At 43.5% G+C, this 16,802-nt stretch overlaps 1 protein-coding gene across 1 annotated transcript; it reads right to left on the reverse strand.

Moving 5' to 3' along the window:
• Window positions 1-1,539: 1,539 nt before the first annotated feature.
• On the reverse strand, window positions 1,540-13,196 carry LOC123191169 (protein NRT1/ PTR FAMILY 5.10). The gene is made up of 3 exons (XM_044603955.1): window positions 12,958-13,196; window positions 12,647-12,864; window positions 1,540-3,075 (listed from the first exon to the last, which is right to left on the reverse strand). The coding sequence occupies exons 1-3, from the start codon at window positions 13,082-13,084 to the stop codon at window positions 1,804-1,806; spliced, it is 1,617 nt and encodes a 538-aa protein (XP_044459890.1). The 5' UTR covers window positions 13,085-13,196; the 3' UTR covers window positions 1,540-1,803.
• Window positions 13,197-16,802: the final 3,606 nt, after the last annotated feature.

A 16,802-nucleotide genomic window follows, 5' to 3' on the forward strand; every position in this document is an offset into this window, starting at 1 on the left:
CAAGCGTGCAACCTTCATGATCCGGCAGCGCTTCGTCGTCCAAACCAAATCGTCGCCAGAGAATTAGAGAGAAGAGATTAGAACCACACGGGGCTTCTAATTATGAGGACAAGAGAATTATCCTAGCTCAAATTAGTCAATTAGGACCAACCATAACTAGAACTAGAAGAATTAGAGGAGGCTCCAAAACTGTGTGTTCAAAAGAGCATCAAACCTCAAGTATATATAGGTTAGAGGGGAGAGGGAGCTATGCCACCAAGGGGGGCTCCCCTTGGTGCGCCGGCCTAAGGAGGGGAGGAGGAATCCTCCCCCCTCTCCAATTCGGCCTCCTTCTTAGGGAAGGGGGCGCCTCCCCCACTTGGGCCTTTGTGGCCCAAGTTTCCTTCCACCCCTTGGCCTTTTAAGGCCCGTTGATATTAAATTAAATATAAAATAGTTCTAAATACTTTTAGACCATTTTATATATCATTTAACATTTCCAAAAACATTTTACATATATATATATATATATATATTGGTAATACCCGGTATTACGTGATATTCACCGAAACCCTTCCGGTGATCCTGAAACGCTTCCGGATCCTCTAGGAACTACTTGAAATATTAATGAAACAACTCCACAAATATATTATCATCGCTCGCGCCCTACTAACACTCAGAAGATCGTTGTTGCCTTAAGCTTGTGACCCCCTAGGTTCAGTAACTCATAGACTACATGAACAAAACACCTTCGTTCAATGACCGATAGCGGGACCGCGAACGTTCATATCGATTCTGATGAGCACGCAAATGATATACATGTGAACCTTTGGTTATCATGTGATGTTCCCTTTGCTTGACGATACTTTAGAAAACCTAGGATGCATCGGTATCCTCTTGAGTTGACACATGCTCATTATACTAAAATACTCGTTACCGGTTTTATTTTTCTTTCTCGTTGTTGTGTTTCGGCATCCCCATGACGTGGTCACCTTTGTCTGGCCGGACAATGATGGATGACGTCACATCGAGAGGTCCTAAGAATAGCTCTCCATCATCGAAGGAGCAATCCCACTCTCGAGCTATCTAGTCCCTTGTCAAACTTTCCGATGAACCTGTAAATGTCATTATAATCACCGTGCTACAGGTGACTTTTGAGCAACCCCCAAGTCCACCATACGGTAAGAAGTTACTACAATACTCTCATGGTTTAAGGAGGAAATCTACATGTTAACACTCCGTGTTATTACAATTGATTACAGACGATATTTCCTCAATTCATAACAAACAAGTTTGGGCCGATTCAATATGGTCGTTCTTCCAACATCATAATCTCAAAGTTGTCTAGGATGACCATCGTTGCACTTAACGATATCCTAAGATTCGGAAAACCTGACCTCCAACAACACTTGAGCTAGTCACAGAAGCGAGACTAGGAACCTTTATTTTGTCCGTTTATCATTTCGCACGTGCATATGAGTTTTCCACAGAACCACATATTCCAGGATCATAGCAGTTATAGCATGAAATATAAACTCTTAATTATGAATATGGAAATATAATGATACAATATTATTGCCTCTAGGGCATATTTCCAACAGCTTCTGTACCTGTAGTTTTTTCTTAGTAAAGGAAATGTTTTGTTGCCTTCCTGGCATACATTCTCAAGTTGTTACAAAGCCAAGTGCCAGAAAGACAATAAAATGAAATAGGTTTGTTAAACAACCAAAGATGCGTAGTCTTCAAGTACCACATAAGTGACCGAAGAAAATAGAGTGACAAACTGTTTGCAGATTATCCACTTCTAGTTCTAGGTTATCACTCTCAAAAGTCTCTCTTCTCCTTGTAGGTGTAGGCTCTAGCGAAGCAAATGTAGAGTGCGAGCTCTGCCGCACTGAGGCCGGCAAGCAGCCAATAGAAGTAGTCGAGGTGGGCGCGGTTGAGGTTGTCAGAGAACCAGCTATCGCCACCGCCTTTGCGTGTGATGCGGTCAATGAGTGAGATGAGAGTGCCGCTGATGAAGCCACCGATGCCAATCACACTGCAGTAGAGCGCTATGCCAAGGCTACGAAGCTCGCTGGGCATCTGGTCATAAAAGAACTCTTGCATCCCAACTATTATGAACACGTCCGCCACCCCGACCATCACGTACTGCGGCACCAGCCATGACCAACTCATTGGGACCGTCGCCTCTGTGTCTTCAACCAGGTTGTGCTCACGTGCCATCTCTAGCCTCTGGGTCTCCACCAATGCCGCCACACACATGGCGGCAAGTGACACGGCCATGCCTGTGCCTACTCGTTGAAGTTGTGTCAGCCCGGACGAAGTGCCCGTCAGACAACGTAGGGCCGGCACTAGAACACAATCATAAAAGGGAACGAACAACAAGACAGATGCTGGCCAAAACGTTTGCAACATGGCCGGTGGCAGCTCTAGGCTACCAAAGATATGGCAATCTAGGGTGTGGTCCTGCTTGTTAAAAAGTGTCGTGATCTGCACGAACACCACACCATATGCTAGACATGCAACCCAGATCGGCAGTAGCCCTAGGACGCCGCGAGCCTCCTCCAAGTTGCTTGTGGCGTCTTCATCTTCATGCATGTGTCTTTTAGCATGGAAGGAGAAACCTGAGTTTCTGGCAAGCGTGATGAGACTACACCCGAGACGGATAAAGGGGCTGCCGGAGCCAACGATGGATGCGTGGAGGCGATAGGTGGGAATACCAACGAGGAAGATGACAAAGGCACAAATCATGACGGTGCAGAGCATGCCAAAACAAATTCCCCAACCAAGATTCTCCTGGATGTAGCTGACGACAATAATGGCGACGGCGATACCAATGGCTATGGAGAAGTGCCACCAATTGAAGAAGGAGCTACGGGCGGCACACTCCCTGGGGTGGTCGGCGTCGAATTGATCGGCGGCAAATGCAAGTCCGCATGGCTTGTCGGCACCCTGTGCGAGGGCAATGAGATAGAGGGAGACATAAAAGAAGGCCACCTGCGGCGACATAGGGTTAGAAGAAGAGTCGCTGTCGAGGGTCGATGATGGTCGCTGGGTCAGGAGTGTGGATGCTAGAGTGATCATGCCATAACCCTGCATGTACATGAGTAGTTATTTCTTGTGAGTGTTTGTAGAAAACATGGTCTCGTAGCACTCCCTAATGTGCAATGAACGTGCCACCAACCATATTAAAAGATAGGACACATAATCTGAAAGTACACCTATATATTATGTAGCAAAATCTCCATTTAGAAATCTAGGGAAATAATTCAAGTGTTATTAGCAAAGGAAGAAGAGAGCATGGAATTAACATTATCTATAAATGTGGGATCTTTTACTAATATTGTGATTATTAATATGTAGTACTTATCCTACAAAGTCCTCCACACATTTACATTTAGTTGGGTAACTAGGGAAAAATAAGTCAAGCCATAATTGTACTACCTCCAGTCCACAAAATTATGATGTTTTGGGCATAGTGTTGTTCCAAAACTAAATCTTGAACCGTCAATTATTGTTTACAGTATGTGAGTACTAGTGTTAGTGTGGTTGTACAAATTAGAAAATACTATTTGAGTACTACTTCAGTCTCCGGAGATAATTGATAGTTGCAAACTTTTAATAACAGGTGTACTTGATTTTATTGTTTTGAATTATGACTGTATAAACAAAACATGAAGAAGAATGGTACATTTGAGAGATAACATATTTTGTATTTTCAATTATAGCAACATGACCAGTGTGGGCGATCAACAGAGACTCTTCCGCGACAACAAGATAAACTGGTTTGTACTCCTCCTTACTCTAGTGTCGTCAATTATTGTCCTACTGTTTAAAACCTCACAAGCATGATCGCAAATGCCGGCACCCCTACCGACGACGAGGTATCCTTCTTCAATATCTTCGTGGCCTCAACGAGCAGCTAGACAACAACATCTCCATCCTCATACCTTTTATGGACCCATTCCTAATGTTTGCTCGCAGACCCTCGCTGATGAATGTCAAGGAGATGAAGAAAATAGACCACCAGCACGCTCTTCACAAGTGCACCTGTCCGGCGGTTTTCCTCGTGGTGCCAACCCTGTTCCTTTTCACATGAAAAAATTCTGACCAACCCTCTATGATCAATTGCACAAAGAGAACAAGAAGAGCAAGGGTGACACCAACAACCGTGTCGGACAGTCATGATCGGTAAACATGGGCAGGTTCGAGGGAACTCACCCGCACAGCCACAACTTGGGGCATGGTGCACCTCAGCAACACGCCGTTTGTGCCATCCCATCATAAGGCAGTTACCCAAGCGTTGTGCACGCCACCTCCGGCATCGCATCTAGTTGGCTCATGGGACTCGACAACATTCATGATCTAGTTCAATACGATGGCATTGCATCTAGCACCGTCCGACAAATGGTACATGAACATCAGCGCCTATTCGTACTTGGCATCCAAGTGTATATACTCACCACCTGAGTGTGCGGGTCTTCACTTGCCATTCAGGCCGTAGAGACGAATAAGCATCATTTTTACTGGTGAGTTGTTTGTGATTAATCTAGTTGTATCCTACATGTGCGATGTACATGTGTCAACTGACATACCAAAATCTAGCACAAATAGTTTGAAAATATTTTGAATTACGGTATGCATACATCCAAATGTAAAAATATACCGATATATATCTTGGAGCAAACTGCACAACTGTTATTCTGGAGAAATAATTTAAGCCTTATGAAGAGGAGAACATGCAAGTAATACAGATATTCTAGACCATATTATTCGAGGGGCAATCATTACTTAATTTTGGAACTAGAGTAGGTAAGATGTTCCCGCAAGAAAAAAACGAGTATGGTGTTATTTCAGTGGCATTTAAGAGAATTTCATACTACTGTACACATTTTGAAGTAAGTTCAACCTATCATTAATTACACAACAAGCTCAACCTAGACACATCATCCACAGCAAAAATATTGTACACTTGCGTATCGTCCTCGACATGGATGTCACAGTGAAATGTACCAGGCTTGAGATCGACTTACAGCTCCACTGATTGCGCTCACGGACAAGATTTTAAAGCAATGAGTTTGACGTGACAAGGCCATGACCTACTCTACTGTTGGCTGCTCGTGCGTTGCGTCAAAATTAAGACAAGTCTTAAGAAACCAACAGTTGGATGGATGACCACTAGAGGTAGTCCTTGTCAAACATGTACCTTTTTTTTAGGCACGTCAAACATGTACCTGATTCTAATGTTTAAAGAAACGGACGTGCTAGCTGAGTTTTTCTTAGGTCTCATTCACGGTCACGATCGTCCGATTAGATTGGTGCTGTTGTCGACAGAATTTTCAAGCGTGGCGCATTATATGTTTTTCTCCATGCTTGTTGGATTTCGGGCTTCGCCGCTGGTTGTTTCTTTTCTATGGAGCGAGTAGCGTTTCTGCGTTTGTTGGGCTACGTTGCAGGTTAGTTTTTTCTTGTCGATTTGTGTTTTTACGTGAGGATTATTTACTAAAAAATAGAACCTGAGGTTTTTATTTTTGGTTATTTATATTTACTTTTTCTTTATTTATTTCTATTATTATTATTATTAATTTATTTTTATTTTTGTACATTTTATTTGTCAAATATTTTTGTTATGCCTTTTTCATGCATTGCTTTTACGCTAGCGCTTCAACTTTTTTGGCAACCAACAATACTATTCCTATCAGCAATTAAGTTTACATCATCAAATTTTTAATGTGGCCAAAGTTTTTCAACTCGAGGTCGTAACTGCATGTTTTAAAATGGAGCCGCAACTACAATTTTTCAAATCGGGTTGCAACTGCAATTTTTAAATGTGAATGCAAGAATAAGTTTTTAAGTTGCAGTTGCAAATTTTAAAAAGAATTCAAAACCATAAGTTTTCAAGTCGGGTCACAACTGCAAGTTTTTAAAAGGTTGCAATTGCAAGTTTTTAAATGGGTCGCAATTCAATCTTTTCAAGTCGGTTTGCAACTGTAAGATTCTAGATGAGGTTGCAACTGTGAGGTTTCAAAAATGGATCGCAACAGCAACTTACCAAATGTAGCCGCAACTAGAAGCTTTCAAGTTAGGATTCTAACTGCATGTTTTGAAATGGGGCTGCTATTGCAAGTTTTCAAATCGAGACGCAACTACATGAATTGAGTCTTAACTATAGGTTTTCAAATGGGGTCGCAACAGCATGTATTCAAAAAGGGTCGCAATTGCTGGTTTTCAACTGAGTCGCAACTATAAGTTTTCAAGCGGGGTCACAATTGTATGTTTTCAAATGGGTGACAAATGCAAGTTTTCAAGTGGGATTGTAAATGGAAGTATTAAAATGGGTCATAACTGCAAGTTTTCAAGTGAGGTCGCAATTGCAGGTTTTCAAGATAGGTTACACTGCAAGTTTTCAAGTGAGGTCGCAACTGCACATTTTTGAATGGATCGCAACTACAATTTTTCAAGTGGGGTCACAACTGCACGTTCGGAAATGGGTTACAACTGCATGTTTCTAAGTGGGGCCACAATTGCGCGTTTTCAAATAGGGTCGAAAATTCAAGTTTTTCAAGTGGGGTCGCAATTGCAAGTTTTTCACTGGGTCGCAACTGCAAGTTTTCAAGTTGGATTGCAACTGGAAGTTTTCAAATGGTGTCACAACTACATGTTTTCAAATGAGTTCGCAAGTACAAGTTTCAAGTTGGGCCGCACCTTTTTTTTCTTCTAAAATATTGTTACTACTCATTGTCCTGTAGGGTCGATTTTACCTTCTCAATGAGTCTCTTTTCTCATGTCAAAATCACGTGACAAGCCATCTAGAAAGTATTTTTTTTTGTCTCCATTACATAGCTAATAGAATTCTAGACCAACCCAACTAAAAAGTCAACGAATGAAAAATCCAGCTCTCTTCGAGTGGGTAAAAAAAACACAATGTCTTAAGTCGCCTATAATTCCGCGTATATTTCATGTGCCTGCTGATTATTAAAAGGGAGGAAATTAGTCCCCTAAGGTAGATGCTTCTACTGTATATTCAGGGCCGGCCCTGAGGGGGGGCAGGGGGGGCGGCCGCCCCGGGCCCCCCAAGGTGGAGGGGCCCCCAAATATGTATTTTGCATTAGGCCTACGATTTAGGCTGCAGTAAAAGAAGTTCGTCTGTGCTGGCCCATCGCCAAAGTGTTAACAGCTATTGTATGTAGATGGAAATTGTGATACATCGGCATAAGTCACGCATTGACTCGCGGGATCCATGACCAAACGCGTGGATCGCCATCACGAACGCAGCAGGCGCCGCTTTCTCGTCTCGCGCCTAGATTGTGGCCGATGAACCAAAAGAGGTTTCTCAAGTAAGAGGCCTTCGCCTGGATCTCAATGGACGTGGTCCGCGCCGGAAATCAGCGGCGGATCGGTGCTGCTATGCTTCGTCTATAGAGGTGAGTTTCGCTGGACGACATCTTCCACTATTTGCACAATTAATCATTCTGATTCTGTGGTTTAATACTGATGTTCACATGGTGCTATAGATCTCAATTCTCAAGCGAAGAAAGAGGTTTTAGATGCAGCTCATGGAGGTTAATTTATAGATGAACTAAGCAATGACGGCACGATTGGGTAATTAACTCCTAATTTAATCATTTGCATAACCAGGTGGGAGTAACTTTGCACTATAGCCGCAGCACCGTAGATTTGATTTTGAAGATATAAAGGTATCTAAGTTTCGAACTTATGAAGAAATATTTTCCACATCAGTCATATGGATTTACTCATCTATCTAATTTCTCACATATACTCCTATTTGTGGTAACAGTCTTACCATTGTCGTCATTCGAATTCAACAATGCATTTAGGATGCAAATTGTTTTACGACTATTCTTGGAGTCTTCTGTCCATTTGATATCTAAAATAATATACTCCTACAGATGTAGTTTAAACATGTCTTTGCATCAATATCTGTTGTATACTTTCTCCATAGCCTGTAATTTTGATGTTTATGTTGAGGGCCCCTAGGTTTTAGTTTCGCCCCGGGCCCCCGAAATCTTAGGACCGGCCCTGTGTATATTGTGCCTGGGCCGTCCTCTCCTAATATGCCCTCGATAAGATACACTGGGTTCCTTCGGATTCCATTGTTCTGAGGCATGTCCAGCTCGCTCCAGAACTTGTCAAACAATAGAAGCGACACGTCGCAACCCTTTGGTACATAGTATTGGTGGTTACATATCCATGTAACCGCCCATCTAAGTTGGCTGAGATTTTATTATGTCTAAATAAATTCGAAAAGTGAAACTTGTACTTTTCAACAGACTCTACTGAAGTTGCATCTAATATAAATCAACTTGGACATAATGGAATTCTAGTTAACTTAGGATTAACAAAAGCATATGTTCGGACATAATCACGATCCTCCTGAAATTAACTTTTGGATGACCTTAGAGACCAAAAGGCCCCCATAATACAACCAGCATCCTGCCCAGCTTAACCAAACTGAAAAAAAACAAATATGTAGTGCCAAGCGCACAACAATCATCGGCAACAACACTCATGGTCGGTAACATTGGCAGGTTTGAAGGCCCTCGCCCACACGGGCACGACATGGTGCACCTCAGCATCACGCCCTCTGGGCCATCCCATCATAAGGCAGTTACCCAAGCGTTGGACACACCACCTCAATATGATGACATTATCGTTCGCCCCCACCTCGTCTCGGTCAGATCCAATCTCGCCAGACTGCGACCTGGGCGGATCCCTGGGCTCCGTGGAGTTCATCCCCGACTCGCAACCGCCCGCGGCGTCGGGCGGGGGACTACAGACCTATCAGTCTCATCCACGCCATCGCCAAAATAATCGCCAAGGTCCTTTCACTTCGGCTTGCTCCTCACATGGATCACCTCATCTCCAACGCGCAAAGTGCTTTCATAAAGAGGCGCAACATACATGACAATTTCATGTGCGTTCGGAATTTTGCTAGGAGGTTGCACAAGTGCAAGACACCTCCTCTGCTCTTCAAGCTGGACATAAAAAAAAGCCTTTGACTCCGTCAAGTGGGGCTACCTTTTAGATCTCCTCCAACAGATGGGGTTCCCGGATAGGTTCCGGGCTTGGATTGCCGTGCTCCTATCCTCGTCCTCATCGCGTATTCTCCTGAATGGGATCCCCGGCCCTCCCATTAAGCACCGGAAGGGGCTCAGACAGGGGGACCCTTGTTCCCCGCTGCTTTTCGTCATCGCGATTGACCCGCTGCATAAGATTCTGGACCTGGCAATTCGGGAAGGCCTCCTACGCAAGATCCGTGGGCGGGGCCCCACGGTCAGAACCTCCCTTTACGCGGATGATGCCGTCGTCTTCCTTGCCCCCATCAAAAGGGACGTTGACAATCTTGCTTCCATCTTACGAGGCTTTGAGGAGGTGACAGGCCTATGCACCAACTTTCAGAAAAGCTCTGTTGTGCCAATTCGATGCAACCATCGTAATCTTGGGCACGGTCTTCAGAATTTGCCGGCAGCTCGGGCTTCTTTCCCGGTGAAATATTTAGGCTTGCCTCTCTTAGTGTGGCAGCTTAGAAAGGTGGATTTCCAATACCTCGAGGACAAGGCGGCGGGCAAATTGGCCACTTGGGATGGCCAAAATATCACCACCATCGGCCGCATGACGCTTGTCAAGTCGGTCATCTCATCCCAAGCGGTATTCTCAATCACGCCTCTCATCGTGCCGCCGGGCACGCTCAACAATCTGAATAAGTTGGAGTGGGCCTTTCTATGGTCCGGCACGGACAAGACAACGGGAGCCAAGTGCAAAGTCAATTGGAAAACAGTTTGTAGGCCAAAGGAGTATGGGGGTCTAGGGGTGCTTAACACTGACAATTTCTCGCGGGCGTTACGTCTCCGGTGGCTGTGGTATGAGTGAAAGGAGCCCCAAAAGCCTTGGATGGGTTTTGGAAACCCTTGCACTGACGAGGATCTCGAGTTCTTCTACGCTTCTACAACTATCACCGTGGGGGATGGTGCAAAAACGCCATTCTGGGGCTCTCCTTGGCTTTTTGGGCGGAAGCCCAAGGATATTGCACCATTAATCTTTGAGGCCTCGACGAGAAAGAATTGGAAGGTGTGTGAAGCCCTCGATGGCCTCCCTCACCATGCTCACCTCGTGGACCGTCTGGAACGAGCAGAATGCTAGAGTTTTTCGACACAAATTTGCGCCACCCCTTGTCCTCCTCCAAACCATCATTGAGGAGGCAAAGTTATGGGTTGCCGCTGGCGCCAAGAAGTTAGGGACTATTATGTTGTGTGAGTAATTATCATGCCGTTTGTATGGGTGTCCTGTAACACTCTAAACTCTTTTCTCCCCTTACTTAATAGATGAGGCAAATCTTATGCCTCCGTTTCGGAAAAAAATATGGTGACATTACATCCACTACTGTCCGGCAAATCTTACATGAACATCGGCGCCTACACGTACTTGGCTCCAAGCCTTGTATACTCATCACTTGAGTGAGCGGGTCTTTACCTGCCATTCAGGACTGTAGAGACGAATAAGCGTCATTTTTTACTCTTGAATTGTTTGTGGTTGATCTAGTTGTAATCCTACATATCCTATGTACGAGTGTCAACTGACATAGGAAAATCTAGCACAAAAAATTTAAAACTATTTTGAGCTACGGTATGCATTCTTCCAAATGTAAAAATTTATTGATATATAAGGAAAGCGGAGAGCATGCAAGCAGTACAGACAATCTAGACCATGTTATTCAAGGGTCAATCATCACTTAATTTAGGAGTAAGTAAGGTGTTATTCCAGTGACATTTAAGATAAGTTCATACACATTTTGGACTTGGAGTAACGTTTGACCTGTCGTTAATTACAGAACTATAGCTCAACTTAAACACATCATCCCAAGCAGAATTTTTTTTCTCGAATACGCATAGCACAAATATTGTACACTTCCCAATTGTCAACATCGATGTCACAGTGAAACGTACCAGCCATGAGATCCACCTACAGTTCCACTGATTGCACTCACGGACTAGATTTTAAAGCAATGAGTTTGACGTGACAAGGCCGTGGCCTACTCTACTGTAGAGTGCTTGTCCGTTGCGTCAAAATTAAGACAAGTCTTAAGAAACCAACAGTTTGATGGATGGCCCCTAGAGGTAGGCCTTGTCAAACATGTACCTGATCCTAGGTTTAAAATTTTCTATATATATTATCAAGGCGGGGTTACTTTTTTAACGCGAGTGGACATTTCCGTTGAATACAAGATTAGTGGAGCGACTATTAATCTTAAAACTAGAAGGGTTGGACGTGATTTTCTACGCCGTTGAAGTTGCGGGGTTTTCATAAATTTTCTACTCCATGGGTTTCAAAATATATGGTGTATTAGTCTTCGAAAAGTCAAACCTATTTAAGCTTGACTAATTTTGTAGACAAATATATCAATACCCATAATATCTAATTGGTATCATTAGATCCGCCGTGAAATGAATTTTCATATTTTATTTATTAAGTATTGTGGATGTCGATATTTTCAGCTCTAAACATGGTCAAAGTTAAATAAATTTGACTTTTTAGAAACAAATACACCTTATATTTTGAAACTAAGGGAGTATTTGGTTTGGTGAATTGGGGAGATGATGAAGTGTGTTTTCTTTTTACTTATAATGTGATCTTTTGGTGGCCCTTACGCGAGGTGATTATGTGTTATCTATTAATCAACTCATACAATGTGGAGAAATTTTCTACATCGGTGCCTGCATATATTATATTGATGTTACAATATCACATATTGGTGTTTCTTTTTTCTAGGTGATGACAGATTGCCGGAACCAACATGTTTTTATAGGCCCGTTGTTGTCGATTGGTTTGAAAATTCGTTGGCCTTGTCAAAATGTTGAACCAAATCCGAAATCGAATACATCATTTGAACGAGAGTGCTCCAAAATTGGGGACCATAGTGAACTAAAAGAATTACTGCTGCTACAGTCCAATATATTGGCATTTTTTTCTAGGTGGTGAGAGTGTGCGCGGGACTGATATTTTCTTATGGGCCGATTGTTGTCAATTGATTTTTAAAAATTGTTGATTAGACCAAAATTACGGAGCATATTGAATTAAAAAATTGAATGAGAGAGCTTTTCTTGAGAAAAAATATCGTTCACCCGGTCAAAATTTGGTGAAATCTTAATTACTTATGAAGCCTTAAAAATTAGGGGCATAGTGTATTTAATTATCTTTTTCTGTGGAATATGGGTAGAGACTTTGTGTGAGTTTTTGTGTGTGGTGATGTGCATGACATTATGCCTTGTGCATACCCCTAAAAAAAGACTATGTGTTGCGAACCAACCTGTAGTTGGGTGGTTAGGAGGTTAGTGATATCCCCATTCCATCAGAGTTCAAATCCTGGTGCTCGTCCTGGATTTATTTCAAGATATTCAGCAATGCACGTTCAATGGGAGGAGATATTTCTGTTGACTACAAGGCGTCGATGGTGACATCGCCAATCTCATGATAATATGCCGGCTAGTCTCTCGAAGGTGCTCATAGGGTAGGGTCTATATATATATTCATAGAGATCAGTGTATGCACGTATATACGAGCGTCTGCGTCTAATTGGCCTCAAGCAGCAATCAGGACGAGTCTAACCAAAAAAGATGGCATAGAGATTAATTTCCTTAATTATTACCAGGACGTAGAGGGTGCAGGCGAGGATGATGGACCAGTAGCGCCCCAGCCAGGAGTCGGCGACGAAGGCGCCCAGCAGCGGCATGAGCCTGGCCGTCCCCGTCCAGACGTTCACCGCCGCGGCCGCCTCCGCGTTGGAGTGGCCGAGCGGCCCTGTCATGTACGTGATCAAGTTCGCCGACACGCCGTAGTAGACGAAACTGCCGGCGCCCTCCACCACTGTGTACGCGGTATGCACCGCTACCTTGTTAGCCATCTCGGATATTAATCTGGATCGAGTAAAGAGCTAGCTCTAGGACATGCAGTGCATACCGGCGATGGCGGAGCGCCGACCGCCAGAGGTGGCGCGGTAGACGGGGCGGCCGCGGAAGTCGGAGACTCCGGCCAGCGGCTCCTCCTTGCCCTGGAGAAAGGGAGCCTCGGCGTCCACCACTGCCATTTCCTAGCTTGATTTGCAAATTTAGCTTAAGCCTTGTTAGCGATATATATCATCGTGGGTGGTTTGTTCCTGTCAAGGAGCAGTTCATGTTGCCGGACGGACTAGGCCGCTGTGACTGTGATGCTGCACTCTACTAGCTAGTGCTTGTGTATCGGCACCATGCCGGTACGTACTTGCTCCGTTTTCATCCACACAAATACTCTCGCGTCTCCATCCATCGCTCAGAGACAGCTTGCTTCTCATGTCATCCATCCCTCGATTTTTTGTCAGAAAAGACCACATACACTCTCGCATTGACAGAAAGGACCATCTGCTCATCGTATTGACAGAAAAGACCAGGCTGTGGCGGCAGATCTGGCAGCCGACATGTGGCACCTGCCGCCACAGCCGATGGCGGCCAGGCCTGCCGTCACAATACACGGCGGCAGCCAATGCATCACAAGGATCCGGCCGAGCGAACGGAACGGAAGGGTGTTGATGGGCTGGGTTGTGCGCATGCATGCAAGTGCACGCACAAGCACTGCCTCCTCGTTAGACACGCGCAAGCCTGCATGCATGGAAGAGCGGCACGCACAGCTAGCACATAGTGAGGCGAGGTTTGCCCAAAACATTTGTCTCTCGTCAGTTTGATGCATGTCGCTGAACGTGGGTCACGCGCACGCACAGGGTCACACGCACCAGCCAGTACTTGCCGCCACAGGGCATGGCGGCTGGGCCCACCAGCGCCCCTACATTCTGTTCGCTCGGCCAGTTCCCTGTGATGCACAGGCTGCCGCCATGCGCTGTGGAGGCAGGACCGGCCGCCGCAGGCTATGGCGGCATGTGACACGTGTTGGCTGCCAGAGCTGCCTTCATGATGCAAGGGGTCTGTTTTGTCAATACGACGAGTAGATGGTCTTTTTTGTCAATACGAAAATGTTGGTGATCTTTTCTGACGAAAATTCCCATCCCTCAGACGTGTCGATATATTACTCTGTGCCTTCTCTCTAAAAAAAGAAGATAGATTACTCGGTGAAACAGTGCATGAAAAGACAGAAATCAAATACTCCCTCCGTTCGGAATTACTTGTCTCAGATATGGATGTATCTAGAACTAAAATACATCTTGATACATTCATTTCCACGACAAGTAATTCCGAACGGAGGGAGTATAAGCTATTCTCGCCATATGTGAACAGTAGTTATTCTTCCCCTCCTAAAAAAGGTTATTCTGCACGTCCTTATTTAGCACCAGATTTTACATCACATGAATTTTATCTTAGTTGTAAGTCAAGATAAATGCAAGCAAATGTATATACTAGATATAATTTTTTTTATACTGACATAAAATTGCAAACCAAAGACACCACATAAAATATGCATATAAACGTAATTTGTGTGGGTATGACTCGTATCTTGAGTTTCTTACAACGATTTTTGAGTTGTAAGTCGACATGAAGCACAAGTAACCTATGTATACTAACCATAAATTATGGATGTGATGGCTTAAGAAAACCATGGGTGCAAAATACTTCCTCTTTTTTTTTAGTTTGCATATAACTTTGCAGGTTTTTTCCCCTAATACTTTGTGTCTTCCTATTTTCCTACCGACTCTTTTCAAGTTTGCCTCTAAAATTCTGTTTTCCATGCAACCTCTCGTAATTAGTTATATGCCATGGGAGGAGACCCAATCAAACATGGTGCATCTAGAGTGTGTGCAATTGTGCTATCTTAGAAGTACCACACACGATAAATGTTGAGGTGGAGGAGAGAGAAATTATTTGTAGTGACTTGTCTTCTCTTAGTTAAGAGATAATCTCTTAGCATGAGATCTCTAATCACATATTTAGGTATCCTATATACATAAGAAGTTTATATATTGTTATTAGATAGCACTAAGGGAGAATACATGTATTTTTATTTCCATCTCTAAATTATTGAAAATTAAGATATGGCTTCTTTATCAAACACTATACATTCCCTTGTTGGGGGCACAAGATTTTAGAACCATATACAAGAAGCAAAAATTTGTCCACGCGAGGGTGTTAAGAGCATGGATAATCTAGGTGCAAATGTTTGCCCCGTTTTGCTTGATCACCACCTACCTATGCACATATGGGCCCTCGATGTATAGACGGCGATCAACTTGTTGTTGACCATTTCCCTCGTGATTCCTTAGTCAAAATGTTTACTGGCTACCAGTTCAAAGAACAAGTTTACTGGTTAACGTGTTACCGTCATAGTTATAGACCAAGGTGGTGGCCGCTGTCTGGAAATTTCAGCCATTTTATTTTCCAACGCTCGAATTCATACGACTTACACGTTTATTCATTGAGCTACAAACTTACGGTAGGTTTTGCTACGGAATTTACTTACAGGGTTACGTGTATGGCCACGGAGAAATCAGTGGAAGTCTTCTATAAGTTTAGCATATTGGATGCATTAAAGACTTGATGTGAATGTTCACGGTGCACAAATAAGGAGCAGGCTAACATATCACTGCAAGTGCTGGGTGATAAACCGAAAGCTGGCCAGCTAGATAACTGCTCCAACATCATTGGAACAGTCCCAAATTAAGAAAAACAGACCACGACCGGTCTTGCCGACTATTCCCATCATACACTACTTCAGATATGCAAAATAAATAATCTCTCTCTCTCTCTCTCTCTCTCTCTCTCTCTCTCTCTCTCTACACTACTACACCAAATTAGCCTCATGAACTTCTTTATAAAATACTTCCTCCGTGTTTTGCAAGCTGTTTTAACTTGCAAAACGATCTCTATGAAGTTGATGAAATTTAAACAAGTTTGACTTAAGACAAACTTAAATCTTTAATTATGTTGGAACGGAGGGCCTATATAATATTCGATCGAGTAAGCCGCCAGCTCTGGCACATGTAGTGCATCACGGACGACGAAGAGGGTGCAGCGAGGTGGCGCGCGGCCGTGGAAATGGGAGAGGCCGGCGTCCATGATTGTCATCTCCTAGCTTTCTTCCTCAGAGCTTGTTCGCCGTATATCTTATCGTGTGGATCCAAGATAACTGCCGGTTGGCAGATCCTTGTCACGGAGCAGTTCGGGTTGCTAGTTGGACTAGATCGCTTCGACGACGACGCCGCGCTATACTGATACCTAGTGCTTGTGTGCACAGTTTCAATGCTCCATCACACTACTGAGAAAAGGTATGCTAGTGGCGCACCAGTTTTGCCTATTAATGGCGCACTACTGGTGTGCTACTAGCATCACGCCATTAGAATTAAATTTTAATGGCGCACCACTGGTGCGCCATTAGTATACAAGATACTAATGGTGCACCTATAGTGCACCATTAGTATGCCTAGAGGTGCGTCATTACTATCTGATTTATTAATGGTGCACCACATAGAAGTGCGCCATTAGTAATAATATTTTTTTCAAAAAAAAATATTTTTTTAAAAAAAATTCTTAATCATGGGTCACTATGGATTAATCTCGGGTCAATATGCTTAATCTCAGGTCAAATCGCACTCCATGGTCAATATGCTTAATCTCACTTCACAAGCACTTGTTGATATATCTAGCATATCAATCCTATTAAACCTTGTTGATCTTTAGGACTTTGTTCATGTTCATGAGTGTGATGAAATTTTAAAAAAAATATTTCAAACTTCCATTCATATTACATATCATATTTTGAAAAAAAATCCCAAAAAAAATCGGAACTAATTTTTTTTTCTGTTACTAGTGGCGCACCTAGCATAC

This window comes from Triticum aestivum, chromosome 2A (assembly GCF_018294505.1).
Source record: "Triticum aestivum cultivar Chinese Spring chromosome 2A, IWGSC CS RefSeq v2.1, whole genome shotgun sequence".
Lineage (NCBI taxonomy): Eukaryota > Viridiplantae > Streptophyta > Magnoliopsida > Poales > Poaceae > Triticum > Triticum aestivum.

Bases quoted from the DNA above. Each gene is read 5' to 3' on its own strand.
- LOC123191169 (XM_044603955.1), bottom strand. From the start codon at position 13,084: ATGGCAGTGGTGGACGCCGAGGCTCCCTTTCTCCAGGGCAAGGAGGAG. The intron at 12,865-12,957 runs GTATGCACTGCA...CCGCGTACACAG, and splicing joins TCGGCGCTCCGCCATCGCCG to TGGTGGAGGGCGCCGGCAGT. The intron at 3,076-12,646 runs GTAATAATTAAG...ATGTACATGCAG, and splicing joins CCTGCACCCTCTACGTCCTG to GGTTATGGCATGATCACTCT.